Source organism: Pelodiscus sinensis, chromosome 12 (assembly GCF_049634645.1).
Source record: "Pelodiscus sinensis isolate JC-2024 chromosome 12, ASM4963464v1, whole genome shotgun sequence".
Classification (NCBI taxonomy): domain Eukaryota; kingdom Metazoa; phylum Chordata; order Testudines; family Trionychidae; genus Pelodiscus; species Pelodiscus sinensis.
Window position 1 is genome coordinate 11,093,316 of NC_134722.1, and position 23,699 is coordinate 11,117,014.

General features: G+C 45.4%; 1 protein-coding gene across 8 annotated transcripts in view; it reads right to left on the reverse strand.

The window, feature by feature from the left end:
- The window catches only part of CMIP (c-Maf inducing protein), a 201,118-nt gene that overhangs the window by 77,143 nt on the left and 100,276 nt on the right, over positions 1-23,699 (reverse strand). For all 8 annotated transcript variants that reach the window (XM_075939998.1, XM_006122667.4, XM_006122666.4 and 5 more), the window contains one exon: positions 1,518-1,568. In XM_075939998.1, coding sequence (XP_075796113.1) covers positions 1,518-1,568 — 51 coding nt within the window. The remainder of the gene's footprint in view (positions 1-1,517; positions 1,569-23,699) is intronic.

Sequence of the window (23,699 nt, forward strand, 5' to 3'; positions counted from 1 at the left end):
AGAAAAATCCTTTGCTGATCCCTCAGCTCCAAAAACCACACAGGAAAGTTACTATTTCACACTGTGGGATTTATACACATGATAACCCCATTCAATCCCAAGCAAAAATTTGTCTTCATAATCAGTTTGGACCTGTAACTGAATTCATCCACAAGTCCTTTTAAAAAAAACATCACATTTTTGATGGTTTGGACTGATCTGTTTTTGACATATTTGTGAATCAATTTGTTTAATAATCCCCGCGTTAACCAACATCTTTCCCAATGAGCATTACAAATTATCTGAGACTTGAATAACTAACAGTAAGGGTGTTAAGGACCAGTCAACTATCCGATAAATAAATGCTTATCGGATAGTCATTCGACTAGTTGATTCCTCTCCTCCCCCAGCCCCCCACCTTGCTACCTCTATCAAACAGAGGCAGCAAAGGGGGGATACTTCAAAGCGGCAGCGCCGCACAGCTGAGCCTGGGATCAGCTGTGCGGTGCTGCTGCTTTGAAATGCCGAGGCGACGTTTAAAGGGGCAGCACAACACAGCTGATCTGGGGAAATGCCACGCAGAACTCGGTCAGCTGGGGAGTCCCCAGCTGATCCCGGGTTCAGCTGAAATACCGTGTGGAGCCTGGGACCAGCTGAGGCGTCCCAGCTGACCCCAGGCACCGTGTGGCATTTCAAATCGGCAGTGCATCATGGAACTCCATGAGGGCACTTCCGTTTTGAAATGTACAGGAGCCCCCATTGGAGACTCTAGTACATTTCAAAGCTGGCCCACATGCAGCCAGAGCCTCAGACTGCAGGAGGAGTTCCACATTCCTCCTTTGAAATGTGCAAGAGCCCCAGTAGGGGCTCTTGTACATTTCAAAGAAGGAATGCAGAAGTGCCTATCAACTAGAAATTTCATTGACTACTCAACTAGCTAATTAACTGCTAGTTAACATCCTTAATTAATAGCCAAGACTGCATGTAATTTTAGATTTTTTAAAAATATGTATATGGATGGTTTAGATCAGAACAGCTCAGGATTAAGCTATTGTCTGCCTTATTGTAAAATTCTAAAGTCTACTGGTTTCACAGAATCAAGTGGTCTCCATTACTGTACCACCTGAAAATGAGTTGTTATACTGCATGGAGGCTACCACAGGCTGACAGCAGTAAGCTATCACAAGCTGCTCAGTTTGTTGACATTTTAGGATTCAGGGATTCTGGAGGGAAAAGACATGACTGCAAATGAATATGGTGTCAAAGTCGAAAACAAAAGAAGTAATTATTACCTAAACCTCAAGAAGAAGGGGATTTTCACCATTTGAGTAAACTTATCTAGGAAAAAAAAATAGTGATGTATCTGAACTTCTGGTTCAAGGTGAGTCAGGTTACTTCATTTCTTGCTGTGGCCCTTCTTGGCATTTGCACTCAAGACAGTACCATTCACCCATGAATCACAGAGCATATAAGAGAGTGGAAAGGGAACTTCCCACTTACAATTAAAATATAAAGAAAATAGAGAACGCAAAACCTACCTTCCACTGCAAAGAATGAAACCACTGATCCCTCAGATAACTGTTTGCAGCCTGCAATTAAAAACAAAACACACAGAAATGGAACAATTAGATTGTGTTAAAGCTTTGAAACACTGAGCTAAACACAAGCAAACCACATGGGTGTTCCTTAAAACCCTCAGAGCAGCGCATTCATTTGAAACCACTGACCTTGGCTCTCACTCTGGAATTACCAGCTTTAACCCATGTCATTCATGAAAGTGAAGGAGATTTTGCAAAAAATCTAACAAAGATTTGGTGCATCTGACAAAGTGGGTTCCAGCCCATGAAAAGACTGTGCCCAAACAAATGTGTCTGTCTTTAAGGTGCACCAGGACTCTTTGTTGTTTTTGCTGAAACAGACTAACTTCTGAAACTTGTCACCAAAGACATGGGTTTGCATTATCATCCATTTATTTTAACAGGAAGCAGTGACAAAGACATTATTATAGCTTCCTTAAACTTAAAATATTAAATATTTAATTTTTTAAAAATCCTAAATCAACTTCAGCTGATCCCAAACTCTTGGAAGTTGATGAAAAGTTTCCCATGAACTTCAGTGGACTTTTGATCAAGCCTCTGATTACCATAGGCCACTAGACTTCTTTATCAGATTACCACTCTGGATTAAAATGCTGACAGTATTCTTCAGATATCTCCATTTATGCACCATCCTCCCTTGATCCCTGTTCTCCAGCTGCCATCTAGTATTTGAGTATTGGCTTGACAACAAGAGGAGAATGCAATGAAAATATTAAAGAAAACACACATACATAGTTTACATACAGCATTTGTATAAACGCTGCAATAGTCATTCTCAATGCAATATGTGCACAAGTTTTGTCCATATTAAGCAAAACTGCTAAAAATTCCCTGTGTCATAGCCAATAAGGAAATAGTTCAATGCTCCCAAAGGTCACATGCTTGATACCAAAAATTATAAAAGCAGCTATACTGACGTAAATCTATTAAGGGCACAAAAAAGCATGCATGCTTTTTCAGGGTTCATTAGGAGAAGGTTGAGTGGCTTTGCTTTTCCAGAACCATCTTATTTCTTTTAAGCTGCTAGGGCAGTGGTCCCCAACCTTTTTGGGCTGCTGGGCGCCTGAGGGTGGGGCCACGTGTGCGCCGGGTGCCTGGGGCTGGGGCCATGCGTACACCACACGTCTGGAGGTGGGGTCACGCATGCATTGCGTACAGGGCCGGCTCCAGGTTTTTTACTGCCCCAAGCAAAAAAATTTTTGTCCACACTCCCTACCTCCCCGCACCCCCGAACACTGCTGCAGGACAGGCACTGAGGAGGAAAGCACCCCTTTCACCTTGCAGCTCTGACTCCCACCACACCTTCCAGCCAAATCCAGCCTTTGTCTTGCCTCCCTTCCACACATATCCCCATCTACACACATCCTGACGCTCCCCCCCCCCACTCACCTCACCAAACTCAGTTTCCACCTCCTCTCCCCTCCCAGGCAAACTCTACCCCTCAGTGACTAGACGCAGTCTGCCCCCGCTTCTGTCCTCCACATGATCCACCCTGCACCCTCTCCTCACTCCCTTCCCTTTCCCTCCCCACCGGACTCAGTCTGCTCCCCTCTTCCACTTCCCCCAACTGACCAAACTCCGTCTCCTTTCCTGCTCCCCACCAAGCCCTCATGTCCCCTCCTCCCAGCACGTGCGGAAAGGTCGGAGCACCCTGAGGGAGGGGTGAAAGTGGCATGGGTCTCCCTGGGGATGCGTGTGGACACAACCGGGAAACAAAGGGCAAGGCCAGGGATACCTCTTCGCCCCCTCCCCCCCAATCTCTGAGCCGGGGCAGGCGAGGCCCCCTCCAGCGGCTCCTCACTGCCAGACCAACCAGATCAGGCTGCAAAGTAGTTCTCTCCTCCCCCTAGCCTAGGCACCTCTGTTGGAATCATCCTGTCCCAGGCAGAGCCTTCCTTCTGCCCAGCTCCACCAAGGCTGCAGCTCCCCCCTCCCTCCACGACCAGCACTGATGCAAAGAAAAGGGAGAGAAAGTCGTCCCCATTTGCCAATGTGCGCTCCCCCTCTCCCCACACAGACACTCTTGCAAACTCCTTGGCCAAGGGTGCCCGCTCCGGCCGGAGGGGTCACTAGTAAGTGCAAGGCAGGAGGAGAGATGACCAAAGGCACCTGGCTCGCAGCGTGGTCCCTGGCTGCAGTGACCCGGGCTGCCCCTTGCCCGGCCCTGGATCGCTCTGTGCAGCCTGCCCTGGGGATAGTGGCTCGCCCACCAGGGCTGTAGCACTCCAGCACTGCTGCTGTTCCCAAAGTCCATGGTGCGCCCCCCTGCACGTCAGGCTGCGCTGGCTGGTGTCAGTCAGAGGAGCGCGAACGATCCCTGGGCGCTGGAGTCTGCTTCATGGATGAGAGGCTCGGGCATTTCCCGCTCTGCTGCCGGTGGGTGCTGGGCACCAGAAGCTGCGCCGGGAAGCTGACTGGAGAGGTGTGTGGCCAGCGCTCCTGTCAAGACCGCCCCGCCCTGCCCCGCCGCTAACTAGAGGGTGCACTTTTCTCCCTGGTGCCGAGGGAAGGCAGCGAGGCAGCCCCAGAACCATGATGAAATGGCGCCTCAGCCAATCATGGTGGGGCTGCGAGCATGACTTGCCCCACGCACCCCGCCTGCCGAGGGTGGCTCGCTGCTGGCCCATCGCGCGCTCCACTGACCCGCCCATTGCTTTGGGCAGCCACAGGGAGGCCCACATCGGGCGATAAGGGTTAGGAATTCAGGAGTTTTCCAGCCAGTGTCTCTCAGGAGTAGCTGGAATGCCACTCCTGGCAATGTGCCACACCAAGCATGTGCTTGGTTTGCTGGTGCCTAGAGCCAGCACTCAGCAGGCGCACATAAGTGCCCTGGCGGGCACCATGGTGCCCGCGGGTACCGCGTTGGGGATCACTGTGCTAGGGATTTGTCCTTGCAATTAGGGATGTTTTAAATGAGTAGTGAAAACAAAAGCATGTTCAAACACAAGTTCTGTGCAAGTAAACAGCAAGACTCTTCACTGGATAAAAATGTTTCTCTTTTTAAAGGAACCTATGTTCTGTAATGGCAAAGATCCTACAAACTATTTCCAGTGCACCTGAACAAAAGTTAAAGAATCTTTTCATTTTTTTCTCCCCTTTCCCACCTTTTTGGACAAGTGCTCAGACTCAGAATTAACTTTATTCCAAGTGAAGGGTGACTAATGGAAACCAGAGCAGCAAGAGTTAAAGCTCAGCTGGGTACCAAATATGCCTCTAATCTCAGGGTGTGATCCTGATCACACCTGGTGATCACTGACTCCAACTGATTCAGAGGGTAGCTGTGTTAGTCTATAACTGGAAAAAGTTACAAAATAATGAACAGTCTAGCACAGTGGTCCCCAACCTTTAGAGGCTCCCAGGCGCCCGGGGGTGGGGCCACTCACACGCCGGGCGCCCAGGGGGTGAGCCGCGCGGCTGGGGGCATGCCAGAGGACAGAGATGCCCTTGCACCCAGCGCCGGCATGTGCCCCAGGCCCAGGGCTGGGGCCGCCCGAGCGCCTTGTGCCGTGGGCCCAGGGCCGGCACCGCTCGAGCACTGCGCGTCCACATGTGCCCCGGGGCTGGGGCCGCCCAAGCACCGCGCACCCGGCGCCGGTGCGTGCCGCGCGCCTGGGGCCGGCGCCTCCTGTGTGCTGCGCGCCGGGGGGGAGGGGGGAGCCCAGGTTGTCGGCGGGCGCGCACAAATGCCCCAGCAGGCGTCATGGCACCCGCGGGCACCACATTGGGGACCACTGGTCTAGCAGCAGCTTAAAGACTAATAAAACATGTAAATGGTACCATGAGTTTTTGTGGACACAATCCACTTCTCTCTTTAAATTTAATTCCAAATGAATTTAATTTAAATTTAATTCCAGTGTGGCTGTAGATCTAGTTGAAAAAAGAATGCCTACTCCACTAGAAATCATAGCATTTCAAACTCTGCTTTCATTTAAAATCATAATGGGGAACTAAAATTCTCAAATTTTCCATGGAATATAAGCACTAAAAATATCTTCCAAACACTTAATTTTATAGCAACAATTAGGTAATGTCAAAGCACTATATTATGTATCATACCCATTCCTTTGTAATATAATAAGAGTTCAAAATGAACTGAATCCAAATGATAAAATCACATTTTGACAATATCAAATGAAAAGAGAAAGTAAAATATATTTGTTTCAATTTTTCTCCATTGAACATTTTGTCAAAACATATATGTTTCTACGAGACATTTAGATTTTAATGAAGTTGCATTTTCTGATTAAAAACTGGTCTCTGAAAAAAATGTACAACCAACTGGGCAGATAGATGGCCTTATTCTCCTGATGACTGAAGTTCAAATCTGGCCAAAACTTTCACGTCTTGTAACAAAAGCCGGGTGTAGTATCAGAAAGTGTGTCTGCCTGAAAGAGGAGACACAATCCTGGTCTTGAATTCCACCTATCTGTCCCGGCCCTAATGCAGAAAGAAGACACCAGACCTCCAGGTCAAGTATGTTCAGCAAAACAAAACCCTATAGCACCTAACACATGTACCACTCTGGACTGGGAAAGACACTGGGAGATAAAACAGCAGCAATAGAATTTCAATAAAAAAAATCTCCTGAATAAAGCACAAAAATATGTCAATGAATTGAAATGACCATTGTTCCCCTCTAGGCCCTTTATTAAAATTGTAATGTTAGGTATTTCTGCAGTACCCTCTGTCTAGCTCAATATTCCAGCCATTTTCTGTAAGATTGGGAATGTGTGTGTTCAGCAAACACAGTCTACAATGCATGTTGTATGTCCCTCAGATCTGATATTTCCTAAAAGAAAATCAAATATCACTCGAGCATGTAAAAATTCTATTAAATTATCAGCAAACAAGCCTGTGGTTTTTACATAAAACAAAAAACAACATACTGGCTTCTAATACTGTTAAATTAATAGGGAGTACTCTTCTCCTTAAGAGGGCAATGTTAACCTGCTTTAGGTCCTAGATTTGACTTACGTAATTTGAACCAAGAATCGTCTGTGCCAAACATAGGTACTTGAGGATTTGGTTTAAAGAAAACTGCAATGAGCCGTTAACTACTCTTTCCTTTTCAGGCATCCAGACACTGGTGAACACAAGACTATCATGAAGACTCAGAAAATCAATATAACCAAGTGGATTTTATAAGCAACATTGCTCCTCAACAGTGGCTAAGTACTTTATAAAAATCTGGAGGAGAGAGATTGTTCAGGCAGAGTACACACAACAAGAAATGAAAAATAAAGTCTGAGAAAATACTTTACTTTCAAAAACTGGAGGAAAAACCCAGTGTCCTGGACTGCTAAATGTGTGAGAGAAAAATCAACACAGGAAGAATTTATATTCAAATTTGAGAGGAAAACACAAAAGAACATTTTAAGAAAGTACATCCAGCAACAAGACAGATTCCAAACCCTGTGCAGCATTTAAATGTGATTTTGGATTAACCTTTTATATACAGAAAGGGTATCTGCATAATCTGTATTTGAAGTTGGAGTTTAAACAGCTCCAGAATTTGGGGGACATTAGATTTGGCTCAAGACCACTTCTAAGAAAAACAATTACAAAGAAGATAATAGTGAACATAAAAGCAGAAAACAAACCTTTAGAAAATCCAGGTGAGTCTACCACTGATCAGGAATGAATGGTATAAGGACTTTATCGAGTCAATGGTTGTATCCCAGAAGCTCACTTTCCGAAGTGCTAAGCCTAGTTAGATTAAATTTAGTAAACTTACCCACTGTTATGTGGCTGGGGCTGTTCTGACACTAACACTCTCCTTCCCACACTCCACAAGACCGGACAGGCTTTAGAGCTTAATCCTCCCAGTACATACTTCCTCCTGCGTATTTCCAGAGAACTGCTAAACCACAACTATGTCCAGGAAATGTTGGAGCTTTTTCAGAGGTCATAAAATTGCTTACTTGCAAAATATTTCCTTCTTTTAGGCTGATTCTGAGGACAGGATAATTTGATCTATTTCAGGGTGGGAAATAATTTTTTATGGGGGGGAGCACTCCAAGATTTGATAAGTGATCAAAGATTGCACTCTTCTATGGAGGTAGTATAGGGCTTGGGATGCAAGTTGGGAGCAGAAAGTAGGGATGATAGAGCGCGTGTAACTGAGTAGTCATGTAATCACATCAAATTTTAGCAGTTACACAACTACTCCATAATCCCTGGGGGCAGGGCCAATAGCCAGTGTATCAGAGGCAGCAACATTGGGTGGCAGGCAGGAGCCAATCTGCACAGGGAGCCAGTATAAGAACTGGCTCCTCGCATAAACCTGCTGCCCCATACTTCTGCCTCTGATACGGGCAGGACAACACCAGCCCCTGTCCGCAGAGGATCTGAGCTTCCTAGGAACAGAGGCTGCCCCGTGGGATGCGAGAGCAACCTCTGTCCACTGGGCTCTCTGACCCCTGATGGACAGAGGGTGCTGTGGCAAGCCCAGGCCCGCTGCAGACAGAGGCTACATCTAGACGACATCCCTCTTTCGGCAGAGGGATGTAAATGAAGCACTTCGAAAGAGCAAATGAAGCCGGGATTTAACTATCCCACACTTCATTTGCATAATCACATAACAGCGCTCTTTTGAAAAAGCGCTATTTCGAATTTGAAACTGCAGTCTAGATGGGGTTCTTTAGAAAACAGGGTGCTTTTTCAAAAGATCCTGTAAACCTCAGCTTCCTGTAATCCTATAAACCTCAGGTTTACAGGATCTTTCGAAAAAGCGCCAATTTCGAAATAGCGCTTTTTCAAAAGAGCGCCATTATGTGATTATGCAAATGAAGCACGGGATATTTAAATCCCAGCTTCATTTGCACTTTAGAAGTGCTTCATTTACATCCCTCTGCCGACAGAGGGATGTAGTCTAGACATAGCCAGAGTCTGCTTCACTCTAGCCTCCCTTCCCCTCTCCCCCACTGCGCAGCTGCCTCTCTAGGAGACAGCAAAGGGGGGGGGGGGGGCAGGCAGGTCCGTGGAGCTGGCTTCCCAGGAGCACCAACTCCTGTCTCCCTCTCTTTGCTTCCTTGCCCTGATACCCCTTGAGGAGGGAACTGGGGTGCAGGAGAGGGTGTGGGTCTGAGAGGGCATTTAGGTGAAGGAGGGGACTGTGATCTGAGGGAGGAGATTGGGATGCAGAGTTTGGGAGAGGTATGGGTACAGGAGAAGTTTTTGGCCTGGGGAAGGAGTGTATGAGAGGGTGCATGATCTGGGAGAGAACTGTGACCTGGGAAAGGTGGGGGGGATTGCAGAAGGTTTGGGTGATGGCCTGGGGCAGGCAACTGGGGTGCTGAGTGGGGTGCCAGAAGCAGGCTCTAGCCGGGAGGCACTTATCTAGGTGGTCCCCAAGCAGGCTCACTGCCTACCAAAAGCCCTAGACCACTCAAAACGTCTGGCTGTTGAATGTGGCTCTCTGAAACCAGCCAAAAGGAGATGAGAGATTGTGCTGGGGATGGGGGCAGTGCACAAAACCTCCTCCCCTTCCCAGTATGCAGTGCAGAGTGGAACAGCTAGCTGCTTTGGGTGATGTGCAGCTGTTCTATGGCTGAGAGTCCCAGTGGTGTGGGCCATGGACCAGATTAAAAGGCTTGGTGGGCCAAATCCAGCCCCCGGGCCAAATCTTGCTGCGCTTGGTCTTTATTATACTTACCAGAATAAAGGAATGTTCTACAAAAGACAAGGGTAACAACAATATTTTTTACCAGATTTACCCAGTGTTGCTCGTCTTAAGAAAGAGATCTTGGCACTAAAAAAAGTTCAGAAAAGAGCAACAAAAATGATTAGGGGTTTGGAATGGGTCCCATATGGGGAGAGATTAATAAAACGGGGAACTTTTCATCTTGGAAAAGAGATTAAGGGAGACTATAATAGAGGTCTATAAAATCATGGCTGGTCTTTGGAAAATAAATAAGGAAAAGTTATGTGCTTGATCCCATAACACAAGAACTAGGGTCCACCAAAAGGAATTAACTGGTAGCAAGTTTAAAAAACAAAAGGAAGTGTTTCTTTGCACAACGCCGAGTCAACCTGTGGAACTCCTTGCCAGAGGATGTTGTGAAGACCAGGACTTGAACAGGGTTCAAAAAAGAACTAGATACATTCCTGGAGGACAGGTCTATCAATAGCTATTAGCCAGGATGGGCTGGAATGGTGTCTCTACCCTCTGTTTGTCAGAGGCGGGAAGTGGATGATAATAGAGGGATCACTTGATGGTTACCTGTTCACACACTTGGGAGCATCTGGCATTGGCCACTGTCAGAATATAGGAAATTGGGCTAGATGGATTTTTGGTCTGACCCAGTAATGCCAGCCTTAACTCAATTAATTTTTGTTTTCTGGAAAAGAAAATGAAAATGCACATGCTTCATTTAAATCATTGCTCTGAGTTGGGGCTGGGGATGAGGGGTACAGTTTGCAGGCTGCCCCAGGGAGAGAGGACTACCCTAGCACTCTCTTACCCCAGCAGCTAGGGGCCAGGTGAGAAGTGCCTCAACATGGCTGCTGCAGCTCCACTGGGCACAGCCGGGGGGGCAGGGGGAATGGGCATGTCCCAGTCCATTTGTCACCTGTCCTCCCCAGCCAAAGTGAGCAATACAGCAAACTGTGCATTTTCCCAAGTTTCAAAGGGTAGCTGTGTTATTTAAAAAAAAAAATCAGTTACAAACTAACAAATAGTCTTTAAGCACCTTAGAAACTAATAAAAAATGTAGATGGTATCATGAGCTTTCATGGGCATCACCCACTTTAGATGAATGGAGTTAACAGACCCAGTTTCCAAATAAATACAGAGAAAGAGAGGAGATGGGAGGAGAAAGAAGGAAAAAGAAGCGGGAAGGGGGGGGGGGAAGTGTCTATGCTAAATGAAGCTGATAGTGTGTGTACTAAGTGCTCAAGTACCCTGTACTTGGTTTTTTATGTCATTAGGATGTGGAATGTAGCGGGCCATCCAGACAAGGTCTTCGTTTAGAACTCTGTTGCGAGTATCAAACTTGTAAATGAAATAAAGTTCTGCAGCCTCCCTTTCAAGCTGATTTTTTAAATTGGCTTGCAATAATACGGTAAGTTTGAGATCCATTAATGAGTGCCCAGGCAAGTTAAAATGTTCCCCTAAAAGGTTTCTATGTGTTTCTGTGTGTTACCTCTTTGAATATCTGACTTGTGTCCATTAATCCTTTCCCCTTGCTCTCTGATGAAAGGGAACAGCCAGCAATATTCCCCTAAAGGGTGCCTGGGGCGTGGGAGGCTTGGGACTGAGGCAGTCCGGGGGGATTCTGTTTCTTTTCTGCATCGTTTTCTGAGAAGCAATCCCATTCCAGACATCCCATTTTCCTGGTACAACCAAACCGTTACCTTGCTTTAAATTAGGATAAGAGGAAGTTGTATACCAAATTTGGTGGTCGTAGTTTTTTCCATTCTTGAAAATGAATGACAGACGGACATTCATGGACGGACAGACAAAAAACTCCCTCAAATATACAGAAGATGACTTAGTGTTTATCTAATATAAGATGCTAAATTGCATTTAATCAACTAATAGACTAGTCAATGGAATTTCCATCAACTAGTCAATTAGTCGATAAGTTGGGGAAACTGCAGAGCTGCAGTGGGGTTAGCTCCGCCGGTAGGCTCTTAATACATTAAAAAGTCTGAAGCGCAGCAAAGGGGGGGTGCCACCAGGCACGAATCAGGACAGCTGATTCCCGGCTCATGCCTGGTTCCCCTTACTGCACTTTAGCCTTTTAAATGCATTAAGAGTCTTCAGGCTCTTAATACATTTTAAAAAACAGAGACACAGTTTCTGGGACTAGGTGTCAGCTGGGAATCAGTTGATTCCCAGGTCGCACCTGGTGCCTTGCTATGCCTCTGCCTCCTTTGCCCCCACGGAGATGTAGTGCCCCAGCACTAGCTCCTGCTGCCCCTGCCCTTGCTGCTTCTGATACAGACAACAAGTGGAAGGAAGCAATTAGTCAAGTCACTACTCGACTATCCGATAAGCATATGCTTATCGGATAGTCGACCAATTGCTTACATCCCTATATCTAATTATTTGTCTTTGCAAATACTCTGGGAGAATTACCACAGTTATGCATGTATTCTCTGCAGCTGAGAATAATTAGTCCCTGAAAGTGTATTTCTAACACATGAGAGCTTTGAACATCTAAATCAGGTTTGCTCTGATCCAGAGTGACATCAGCATGTATCTTCAAACATTCAAGTCTTTTTTTTTAAATTGTTTTTCCTAAGAGAAATGCACACAAGATGCACTGTTTCCTTGCCTCCTTGGTGCTTTTGTTTCCCATTCATAAAATGGGATAGAAATAATTTTCTACCTCACAGGGATATCATAAGGTTGAATTAATGTTATTGAAGCATTCTGAAAACCCTTGAAAAATTAAGTTTATAATTAGTTTAAATTATTAGGTCTCTCCTCTCCCTTAACAGCCCTCATTTTGATTGCTATGCTCAGGTAAACCAAATAGTAAGCACCAGTACTTATATGAAAGATTCCATATGCATTTTGGGGCCAAACCCCCAATGAGTAAAAAAATCAGCACAGTTCCACTTTGAGAGCTTGTCATTCATGACTTCAGTGAAATTACTCACATGACCAGGGCTCGACAAATTCACTTGCCTGCACACCCCTGGCAAGTAGATTTTGCCAGCTGGCGAGTGCAGGGGCGGACTGGCCCGGTGGGCCGTTGTAACAGGCTGGCCGAAGCCTGCACTACGGGCGGCGCAGCCCCATCCGATCTGCCGGCCAGGCGGAGGAGCAGAGTGCTGCCGGGGAGGGGGAACTGCAGAGATTCTCAGTGCCGGGCTGCCCGTGTGCAGCTGCGGCACGAGGAGGTGGGGCGCCGGCAGACGATTTTAAAGGGTTGTGGCAGCTCGGCTCTGGCCGCGTATCACCGGCAGCTGGCTGCGGCTCGCGGCGCAGCCAGGCCCCTCCCCGCCGGCTCCAGTCCTGCCACAGCCCCAGCCCCGTCGCTGGTGAGAGACCACTCCCGGCCGACCACCCAGCTCGCTGTGCCCACCCCGCGCCCCATCTGGCTCTGTGCTTCCCTTGCACCCCGCACCGTGCTCCCCCCCGATCCCTGCCCCCCAGCTCTGTGCTGCCCGTTCCCTGCACTACCCCTAGACTCCAATCCCTCTGCCCCTCCCATTCCCCGTGTCCCATTCCCCATTCCTCCACCGCACCCCGCACACTGCTCCCTCTCTGCCCCCCAATCTCTGCGTTCCTCTGGCTCTGTGCCTCCTGTTCCCCACACCACCCATCCTCTCCCGCCTTCCCCACTGTTCTCTGCACCCCTCAGGCTCTGTGCTGTCCCTGCACCCTGTTTCCCCTGTGGGTTGGGAATGAGGGGTGCTTGTCCATAGGGAGGGCTAGACAGAGCAGGGAAAAGGCTACTGTGACCCAGCAGTGAGTGAAAGGGGGAATTCACTTGAAGTGCCTTTGCCTTTATGGAAAAAAATGAATGAAAATGCTATTTGCTATTTATAGGGCTAAAATGCTGAGACAAATATGAAAAACAAAACAAAAAACGTGTAAAAGAAAACAAAAAGGGGGGGGGAATGTTTTGCTTGGGGCAACAAAAAACCTAGAGCTGTCCCTGGGGGAGAGGAAGGGGCTGGGCTGTGAGGAGAGATGGGGAGGGTAAAAAAATGGGGAAGGGGCTTGTGCTGAAGAGACAAATCCCAGGGGGCCAAGTGGAGACAATGAGGAAAAGGGAAGGAGGGGAGGTGTCAATGGGAGGGGGGAACAGGGTGATGCTGGGAGAGGAGAGGGTAAGGGCACTGGGGGCTAGAGGGGGAGGGGAAGGTGCTGGGAGAAGGCTTGAAAGAAGAGGTGGGCATGAGGAAGGTGGAGATGGAGCAATGCATGTGTGAGGGCACAGGGTCATGAGGGGAATGGGGGCAGAGGGTGCTGAGGGGGTGGGTATCAGAGAAAAAGAGGGCAAAGGGGGCAGGGGCAGTGAGGGAAGGGGGAGGCACCAGGAGGGTGCAGGTGCCAGGAGATTCTGGGGGTGAAACAGAAGGGCAGGCACCTGCAGGGGATGAACCAGCACCAGAGGAGAGAGGCAGGGCAGGTGTAGTGGGAGGTGTTAGGAGAGGGGAAGAGGAGGGGTAGTTCACATGATCAGAATGGGGCTCCTGGAGGAATGGGCACAGGGGGGAGAGAAGGGCTGGCGGAGGGGGGCAGGTCTCAGGAGGGCTGAGGGCAGTGAGAAGGGCAGGTGTCAGGACAGCAGGGGAGGGTGAGGGGCTGGGGGGCAGCAGGCACCAGGGGAGCTGATGGAGCAAGGGGAGGAGACATGGCACCAGAGGGAAAAGGTAGACATTTATAAGATATTTATAAATAACTTGGGTGATATTTATTAAGAACGTATTAGTAATTACTGTTCGTATTCTTACTAGCAATTTATGCCATTAAAAAAACACTGGGGGGGGGAGTGTGGCGAGTCCCTTTTTGTCTGGCGAGTAGGGTTTTCCATAATTTTGTCGAGCCCTGCACATGACTAAAGTCATGTACATGCTTAGGTAATCCCAGACTGGAATTTAGCTAAAAACATCCTTGGCTTAATGAATAGTGAATCCTAGACCAATTTACACTACTTAAAGATATGACCTATAACTTTCATTCAGCTTTAGGCTATAATAAAGATGAGAGACATGAACCCTCACAAAGTTTACACCTTTATTTTTAAAAGGCATGTTTTAATGAACGATTTTTGCTACACTGGGGAAGTTTCTCCTATTATTATCTCAGTCTCAACTGCAGTCAGCGCCATTCTAAAGTGGACCGTACCAATTTCAAAGCACTACACTTCTGCGTGGCAATGTTTTACCTACCATTTGCACATTTAGCTTTTAAGCGGCACATTGAATTGAAGACAGAAGAAAGAACAATTCCCGCATTTTCTGTTTGGCAGCACTCTGCATGTACTCGGTTTCACTATTTCCCATGCATAGTCAGACAGACACTGATGCTGCAATGAGCTCTATGCATTGGTTCAACATGACCATGCAGAACCCCATTTCTGTGAGATGTGGTGCAGGATGACCTGGTTGTTGGGAGCTTATTGCAACTAGGATTGAAGTCTCAATGGGTCAGCCTCCCCATTTCAAAAAAGCAGAGGACAAACAAGTTAGAAAATAAGAAAAAGCTAATTCAGGATCTTAAAAACCATGGCAGGAACCTGTGTAGGGTCTCAATCCCCTTGCGATGATTTTTATTATGATGTTGATGAAATCAATGGAGCTATATGACAACTGACACCAGCTAAGGATCTTCTCCTCTGTGCATAAGTCAACATCTATCAATGCCATTTTGTTAACAGTTGTATTGCACTAACTTATCCTATCACAATGAAATGTCACTCTGCTGACCTCTGCATTATTCACAAGAGTACAAGAAATGGCTTGTCCAGATAACAAAATGTTGTAACAACATTTCTTCTTATTACAGTGTCTTTTCTGTTCACCATCCTAAAGAACTCTCCAGTCAGCAGCTATTCTGAAAAAAATATATATCAGCTGGCAAAACAAAGAATTCATATTCTGGGTTCCACTGTAATTCTTCCCAGGCCCTGACTTTATTCTATATTTCTCTCTGAATGTTTTCCTGCATTTTGTCTGTATTCTCCTCCAACTGGTGAGGCCATACTGCAGGCTTCTCTTCACCAGTGGTCACACTAAAAGCCAGTATTAATATGACAGAAGGATGAAATCCAAGTCAAAAGACCTTTCAGCAGGGAACAAAAGCCTCCCTTCAAACAGAGTCAGGGTGCAGGGTAATAACATAACCAGACTTTGTGCATCCTATGTAGTACAACCTATGTACAATCCCTGCCTCCTTCCCCCATAAAGGGGAAATATAACGAGTGCATCCACATCATTTGTAGATTCAGGCAGCACCAGTCTCTTTAACTTCTATAAGCCAACTACCAACCCCACATACACACAAGAGTGAACTGCTCTGGAACATCTCCTCCCTGGACTCCTTACTTAGCAGAACCACTATGGCTCTGCTGAATTCTGGGCCTTCCATGAGCCCAGCATGTCACCCCAAGGATACTGAATGGATTTGCTATTATACAAAACCAAGACTCTGAGGGAGGATTATATCTGGAGTAACAGGTTTGCTAAACAAAAAAGCAGGTACTGACAAAAGCATAGGATTAAAGAAACAACATGCAAAGGCACTGCCAATCCAGTGGAAATATTTGCCTTGGGGACTCCCTGACAAAACACTGAGTTCAAGTAGAGCTGAGTATGTGCAGTGAGTGTACTGTTTATCAGGGCTTCCTGTTCTGTTTGTTTTTCCTTCTGACAACACCTGATTGCCAAGAATAGAATAAAAGAACTCTGCACACTAGGGATAGGAGAACTCACTGTCATAGTAAGATCTTACTCCAGAAAAAGTCACAGAACAGGACTCAACATTTTCTGAAATTCCAGTCCCATTCAGCTCTCGCAACACCTGAGATGTGGACTGCAGCCTGCATTTGAGGTTATACGCTTTATACAATTCCATCTTGTCTGGCCTCCCCATCTCCCTCACCCTCCACTTTCTAAACAACTGTTTAAAGGCTGAAATGAAACACCACCAAATTCCCCAACTCTTCTCAATGAAAGGGAAGTGTGACCCGGGAAAGAAAAGGATCCTTGCAAGAAATGCAAACATGAGCTGGGAATTGGAGGTGGGCCATAGTTAGTAAATTGTGGCAAATTTAGTAAATTAAAGCTTCTCATTTGGGTTATTTTATTATGTGCAGGTGCTTGTGATATTTATATAGTACCATCAATGTGCATTGTGCTTTGCAGACAAAAAGCAGGAAGACATAATTCAGATTTAACACAAAGAGGCCTTGCTACTACTGATGCAGAGAGAAGCTGCTCCCATTTTTTCAAGAGCTGAATTTGATTCATGGTCTCTGCCCCAAAGAGCTTGCACTCAGTGTACTAGGTCCTGCAATACCCATCAATTGTCCCATTGGAACGGAGGGAAAATTGACAGAGTTTGGCAAAAAACAAACAAAACACCCAGCTCATTATCATACCAGAGCCTCTAGGAAAATGACATTAGTGCAACCCACAAAGACCAGTGTTCCCTGTAACATGTGCGCTTGTGTGGCTGCTCAGGAGAGATTCAAATGCCACCCAGTATTTTACAAGCCAATACCAAACTCCAGAACGTATTTTACACTCTGGAGCTACTCCAACTTCCACAATGAAGGCTTGTCTTCACTACAAGGCGGATCGATGCTGCAGTGATCATTCCACTGGCAGTCAATTAGTGAGTCTAGTAAAGACCCACTAAATTGACTTCTGATCATTCTCCTGTTGACTCCAGTAGAAGATGAGTAAGGGGAGTCAACAGGAGAGTTTTTGCTATTGATCCCCTAACAGCGTGGATCATGCAGTGGGTAGGGCTAAGCTAAGTTGATCTGAGCTATGTTACTAAAGTAACTCAAAGACCTTCCCTGAGACAACACTGCCAGAACCAGCCCAGAAATCCTCTTTCCAGATCTGAACTGAAAGTCCTTTGACTGCAGACAATACCTAGAGGCATCCAAGTCAGAATCTTATACCTGAAACAACGCCTGCATCTTAACTAGTGTGCCCGGAGATACTATGATCAGTTTTGTAGGGGGAAAAGACAGGACAGAATGTAAATTTTAAATTGTTTGCTGCTCCTACCACAGATTTCCTCTTTAGCTGTTATGTCATTGTTTAAAATGGAGCTTTGGAATCCCAATTTTCAAGTTTTATTTTATTTTTAAATATTATGGTGCATTTGTGAGCATCTTATAGAACTGTCTGTAAGGGGAAATCCATTATTATAAAGCATTCTGGCCTGATCAAATTGGATCATCCAGGATCAGATCCTACTGAAAAATATATAGGAAAGCTTGCATTTAACTGCATTCAGTTTCCCAAAATTACACGGGCATCAGACCCAGTCCAATATAAATACTATGGAAATCCAGATTCATTCAATTCCTTCATCATTTACTGTGAAGTTATATTATAATATCAGTTTTTGCAGAGGGATTACTGTGCATGCAAAGCACCTACTTTTAGATGTTCATTTCTCACAAATTATATTAATTTGTTTTTTTAAACAAATGACAGGCTTCTCTCGATAAAAATCTGTAGTGCCTGCCAAACTCCCTGTACGTTCCACAGGGCACTTTGGGTTCAAAATTGTTATAGTTTGTAATAGTAAACAGGTCAGTAAAAGAGGCTCTGGAATGAAGATTCAGAAATTACAGTTTAAACTGAAAAATGATATACAAATGATATGATAGACATGGATGCAAACACCAATAAGTGAAGTTGAGGAATAGAACAATATTTTTATATGATGCCATAATATTAAAGTTGTCCAACACCACAGCCGAGCAGAGTTTCTCTCCAACAGATTCTGTTATTTGATTGGATGAGGAAAATTCTGTGATGAGGTTCTTAGCCTAGCCTCGGGTAAAAAGGGCTCAGCTCTTCAATCACTTAGGGTATGTCTACACTACCCCGCTAGTTCGAACTAGCGGGGTAATGTAGGCATACCGCACTTGCAAACGAAGCCTGGGATTTGAATTTCCCGGGCTTCATTTGCATAAGCGGGGAGCCGCCATTTTTAAAACCCCGCTGGTTCAAACCCCGTGCAGCGCGGCTACACGGGGCTCGAACTAGGTAGTTCAGACTAGGCTTCCTATTCCGAACTACCGGTACCAGCGGGGTTTTAAAAATGGCGGCTCCCCACTTATGCAAATGAAGCCCGGGAAATTCAAATCCCGGGCTTCATTTGCAAGTGCGGTATGCCTACACTACCCTCCTAGTTCGAACTAGGAGGGTAGTGTAGACATACCCTTAGGGCAGTGTTTCTCAACCAGTGGTACGAGCCCTTAGGGGTACTCAAGAGAAATTGGGGGGGGGGGGGAGAGAGGACATTAACACAACTGAAATTTGAAGAAAACTGAATTTTTTTTTTAAGTTTTACAGCACTTTATTATTTTTGTACTTTTTACACCCCAAAATTTCATTGCCCGCCTGGCTACAATTAAATTGTTTAAACAAATGTGTTGCAATAGTAGAAAAAAATGGTGTCTGAAAACTGTAGGTACTGGGGGTACTTAATTTTTTTAACGGGGTAGTTTATAAAAAAAAGTTTGAGAAACACTGACTTGGGAGATGCCTATGCAGCAATGCAAGGTACACCTGCAGTTTGGGTAGACATAGACATTAGCTTTATCTGCACCAACATGGCTAATAATAGCAGCAAAGGCTCTGCGGAAGCTAGTGCACCCCCGCTATTATGTCTACACTGCTATTTTAACAATGCTAACAAAGGTCTACCCAACCTGCCATTACATTTTGAATCACATGGTAGACACAGATACAGTATCTCCACACCTCAGTTCCCAACCTGTACAGTGGGGATAACAGAATTCCCTTGCCTCAGAGGGGGATTCTGAAGGTAAATACCATAAAAAGACAGATTAAAAATAAAGACAGGTTGTGACTGACCTTTGCCTGGAGCACCCTGGCTCTCAGTGTTTCACCTTGTACAAACTCTGCACTTGCAGGTGTGTGTGTTTGTATGCAGTTCTAAAAGCCTGGGCCATAGATTTGTGCTTTGCATTGTCTCCTATACTAGGGATGCGAAAGACTAATTGACTATCCGGTAAGCAAAAGCTTACTGGCTAGTCGATATACTAGTCGACAAGTCACTTTCCCTGCCTTGCTGCCTCTATCAGAAAGGTGAGGCTCCCTTATAGACTAATCGAATAGTCAATGCAAATTAATCTAAATTAAACATCCCTAACCTATACAAGCATCAATAAAGTCTTAGCAATAAAACTACAAAATATTAAAAATAAATTTCTATTGTCTATTATTCAATGGATTGTAAGGCAGAATCTAGATATAAATACACCAAAAATGAATAACTTTGTCACCTCATTAGTGGCTCCTCCTATGTATTTTATACCTGCAACAAATTCTGGAAAAGTGAATCAGAACTCACTTTTCCAGAATTTTTTGCAGGTATAAAATACTTAGGAGGAACCACTAATGAGCTCAGGAAATACGTTTGTATTCAAACCTCCATGTTCTTCAATGTGAGTGGAACACAGAAGCATTATCGTAAAAGTGTTTTCATCTCTTCTGCTAGAATTTGCCTCTGCCATCTGTTCTGCATTACCCCTGGATTAGAGATGTAAAATCCTGCGTAACTGGTTAACTGGATAAACACGAAGTTTACTTTACATTTTACCGTTAACCAATTAAGAAGGGCCACTCTAGCCCAGTTCATCACAGCTGGGCTGGAGTGTCTCACTGCCAAAGGCAGGGACTATTCTATGCAAGTTGGAGAAGCCCCTGCCTGAGATGCGCCTAGCCCACGGCAAACAGGGGCTGCTCCGGACATCTAGAGCTCATGGCGGGTAGAGAGCTGCTCCAATCCTCTTATCAATTAACCATAACTGGTAATGGGTGATGCTTACTAGTTAACCTTTTACATACCTATACTGGATTCATATAATTGGTGTTTAGACTTGGGGTAGAATGCACAGGGCTCATGGCTTACAAAACAGAGCATTAACTGTGCTGGAATGGATTCTTTATGTTCCATGTGTTCCTGATCTTCAGCCTACATTGGAAGGTTCATCACACATGGGCTGCATCATTTATACAGATGGCAGACAAGGAACCTTCTCTGTCATAGGTAGCTTCCCACATTCTCTCCAAAGTCCCCATCTTATCTTCTGATTTTCAAGGGATGCTCTGGGGCTGTTTGGGAGAATCAGAGAGGACAGTCTGCTATTGAACAGCTTCCCTGATAGTGCTGCAGTGTTTAATGTCAGATACAGATGTCTGTCTGCAATCTTTCGTGGCTCTGATATACAACTGGTCAGCTCCAGGGTCACAAATATACTATCATTAGAAGTGTCAAGTTCTGTCAGTGTAGTATCATTCATATCTTCATATATACTACTGCCCTAATTCCAGATCCTCTTTGGTATAGCAAAGAAAGAAATACAACTTCCATTGCAATCACCTTTCTGCAGTTACTCATTTTCACCAGAACAAATTCCTTTGTGACTGAGAATTTTTCATGAGTTCACCATTTTACAGATACGCTCTCCCCCCCTACCCCCCCCAGTTTCTGCTGAAATCACTCAGGGGTTTCTGAAATCTACACATGTGAAACACGCTTTCTAGTCCACATATTCCAGCTAGAAGAAATCACCAGCTGAACAGATATTATTGAAACTTTTTTGTAATCATCATTGACTGCCAAGGAACAAGCCAAATTTGGAGAAATTGGGGTCAGCACTTTTGAAATTATGACTGCTAAAAGGGCTTGTTTTTGTAAGTGCATTATACAGCTGGATTTTCAGTTAGCTTTCTTCTTTTCTTTATCTGAAGCACTCTCAAAACTCACAAATGTGATGGGGTGCTCTGCTCTCAGCTAAACTTCTAGTGACCTTATAAATCCTACAAAACCTTGCGAACTTATGAGGAAGTGTGGAATAATGTGAAAATAAAGGAAACGGTGGTGCCTCCTGTTTAGAAACAGAGGACTGAATACAGGAAACTATATACACAGAGCACCACAACATAGCTGTAAAACATCTGGTGATGGTAATCAGCATGTTACACAATAAACAGACTTAGGGAGAAGGAAAATGCAGACAAGGACACTATTCTCATACAAATAGCACTGATTAGATTTTTCATCCAGAGATCTCAAAGCACTTTGTTTTTAAATAGTGATAGAAATGTAGCCGTGTTAGTCTGGTGTAGCTGAAACAAAATACAGGACTATGTAGCACTTTAAAGACTAACAAGATGGTTTATTAGATGATGAGCTTTCATGGGCCAGACCCACTTGGGTCTGGCCCATGAAAGCTCATCATCTAATAAACCATCTTGTTAGTCTTTAAAGTGCTACATAGTCCTGTATTTTGTTTGTTTTTAAAGTGAGTGTTACAATTTCAAGGTCAGAGAACTAAGACACAGAAATTAATAGGTTATTTTTTAAAGGTTCTGAACACGCACTAGCACAGCTGCTCAGGTCAGGTCTCACCTAAAGTGATATGGCATGTCAGTTGCAGAACTCTCAAAAGAAACCAGGGCTATGTCTACATGGGGATGGTTTGGTGACAAAAGTGCTGCTGACATGCAAAATTGGTCAAAAGTGAAAACCAGCCAAACTGGTTTTTCTGCCTTCCCTCCTTGACATTTCATGGCCACATTCCTAGCTCCCCTGTCAACATGGGAGCATCCCACAGTGCGATGTTAATAGATCACAGAATACAAGGGCTGGAAGAAACCTCAGAAGGCCATCGAGTCCAACCCCCTGCCCAGAGCAGGACCAATCCCAACTAAATCATCTCAGACAGGGACTAAAAAGTCAGACAGGGACTAAATCATCTCAAGCTGGGACTAAAAAATCTCTAGGGATGGAGATTCCACCAGCTCCCTAGGGAACCCATTGCAGCACTTTACTACCCTCCTAGGGAAATAGTTTTTCCTAATATCCACCCTAGACCTCCCCCACTCAGGAGCATCCCGAGGCTGGCTGCAGCAGCTGGCACTCCAGGCGGAAGGCGCGATTGACGTCCCCCGCCTGCACGGCCATCAATGGCTGTAACGTAATCATCAGGTGCCCGGGCGCCCTGTGACGTCATCATCGGGTGCCCCGGGCGGCAGCACCCTAGGCATCCGCCTAGTCTGCCTACGCTCACAGGCCGCCCCTGCCCCCATTGCAACTTGAGACCATTCCTCCTCATTCTGCCATGTGTCACTACTGAGAACAGCTTCTCTCCATCCTATCCCACCTTCAGGTAGTTGAAGGCTGTTACCAAATGGCAGAGCTGATCCCTGTGCTTCTTGGGATTCTCTCCGAGCTCTCCCACAGCATCTCTCAGATGCTGGGAGTAGCATCCTGAATATCTCTGAGAGCTCTCTGTGCTGAGGAATGTCAAAGCAGCACAGCAGTCTCTCCAGCCTTCCTCCTGTAGCAAGCTCCAGCCTTCTCCCTGTTGATGTGTTTCTAGCAGGGCAAAATGGGATCATTCCAGTTGATTTGCTCTTTTTGTTTGTTTCCAAATGGAGCAGCTCACTCAGCTATCAGATACTTCCTGGAGCTTTGAAAAGGGAGAGGTAGCAGACATCACAAAACATTGAGCACAGCCATCAGGCCAAGAATTGTGGGATACTGACAGAACACAGTTCTCTCCACAAAACAACCGAGTTAACATTGGCTCTTTGGCCACAATAAAGGAAGGTGAAAAAACAAAACTCTCACAGAGGTGGAAGTTTTTTGTCTTCACCCACACCCCCAAAGACAACAGGCAACAAAACAGGCCCAGATCCCCTGACTCCAAAGTTAGCGGCATAGCTACTGAACCATGCTGTTTCCCCTGGAGATCTCCCATGAAATGCTTATCTCTCAACGCCTATCCTCCACACTGTCTTTTTTCTGCAACATCAAGCAAAGTGTGGGTAAGACCAACTAGCTTGTTCAAACTGAGAATGTTCTGAGCGAGTTCTAAGAGTAAATGCGACATGCAGTTGAGGTGTCCTTGAGGGGTGATTATTTTAAAACAAATACTTGCATAAAGAACTACATACATATTTCTGACCCACATCACCGCCTTGGTCACCCATCCACAAAGAGGCAATGGAATGGTACATTTCCAGATACTTCAAAGTTCAGAGAGCTGAGCTTCCTGATTAACTGAACCTTCTAAAATGCTTTATTCTCTAAAATGTAACAGCATTCTAGCTCACCTGAAGCCTTTACGTGAGTGGATGTCTTTATAAAATAAGATTTAATTTTTCTAGAAGTTATGTGCTTAATGCAAGAATTGCAGAGTGAAATAATATAGTTTGTGTTATTCAGGACATCTGATTAGATCATTGGATTGGACCCTTTGGGCCTTAAAAATCATGAATTCTCCCAAAAATCCCTGTCTTTATTATAAAATCTGCTGTAAGGATTAAATCATCTTGGCCCCAAAATTCCCGTTATCCGCTATCACTTTAAAACACATGCACGTGTCCGTGTAGCAAGCACAGCAACCCAAACAATCCTGAATTGCTCGGACTGTG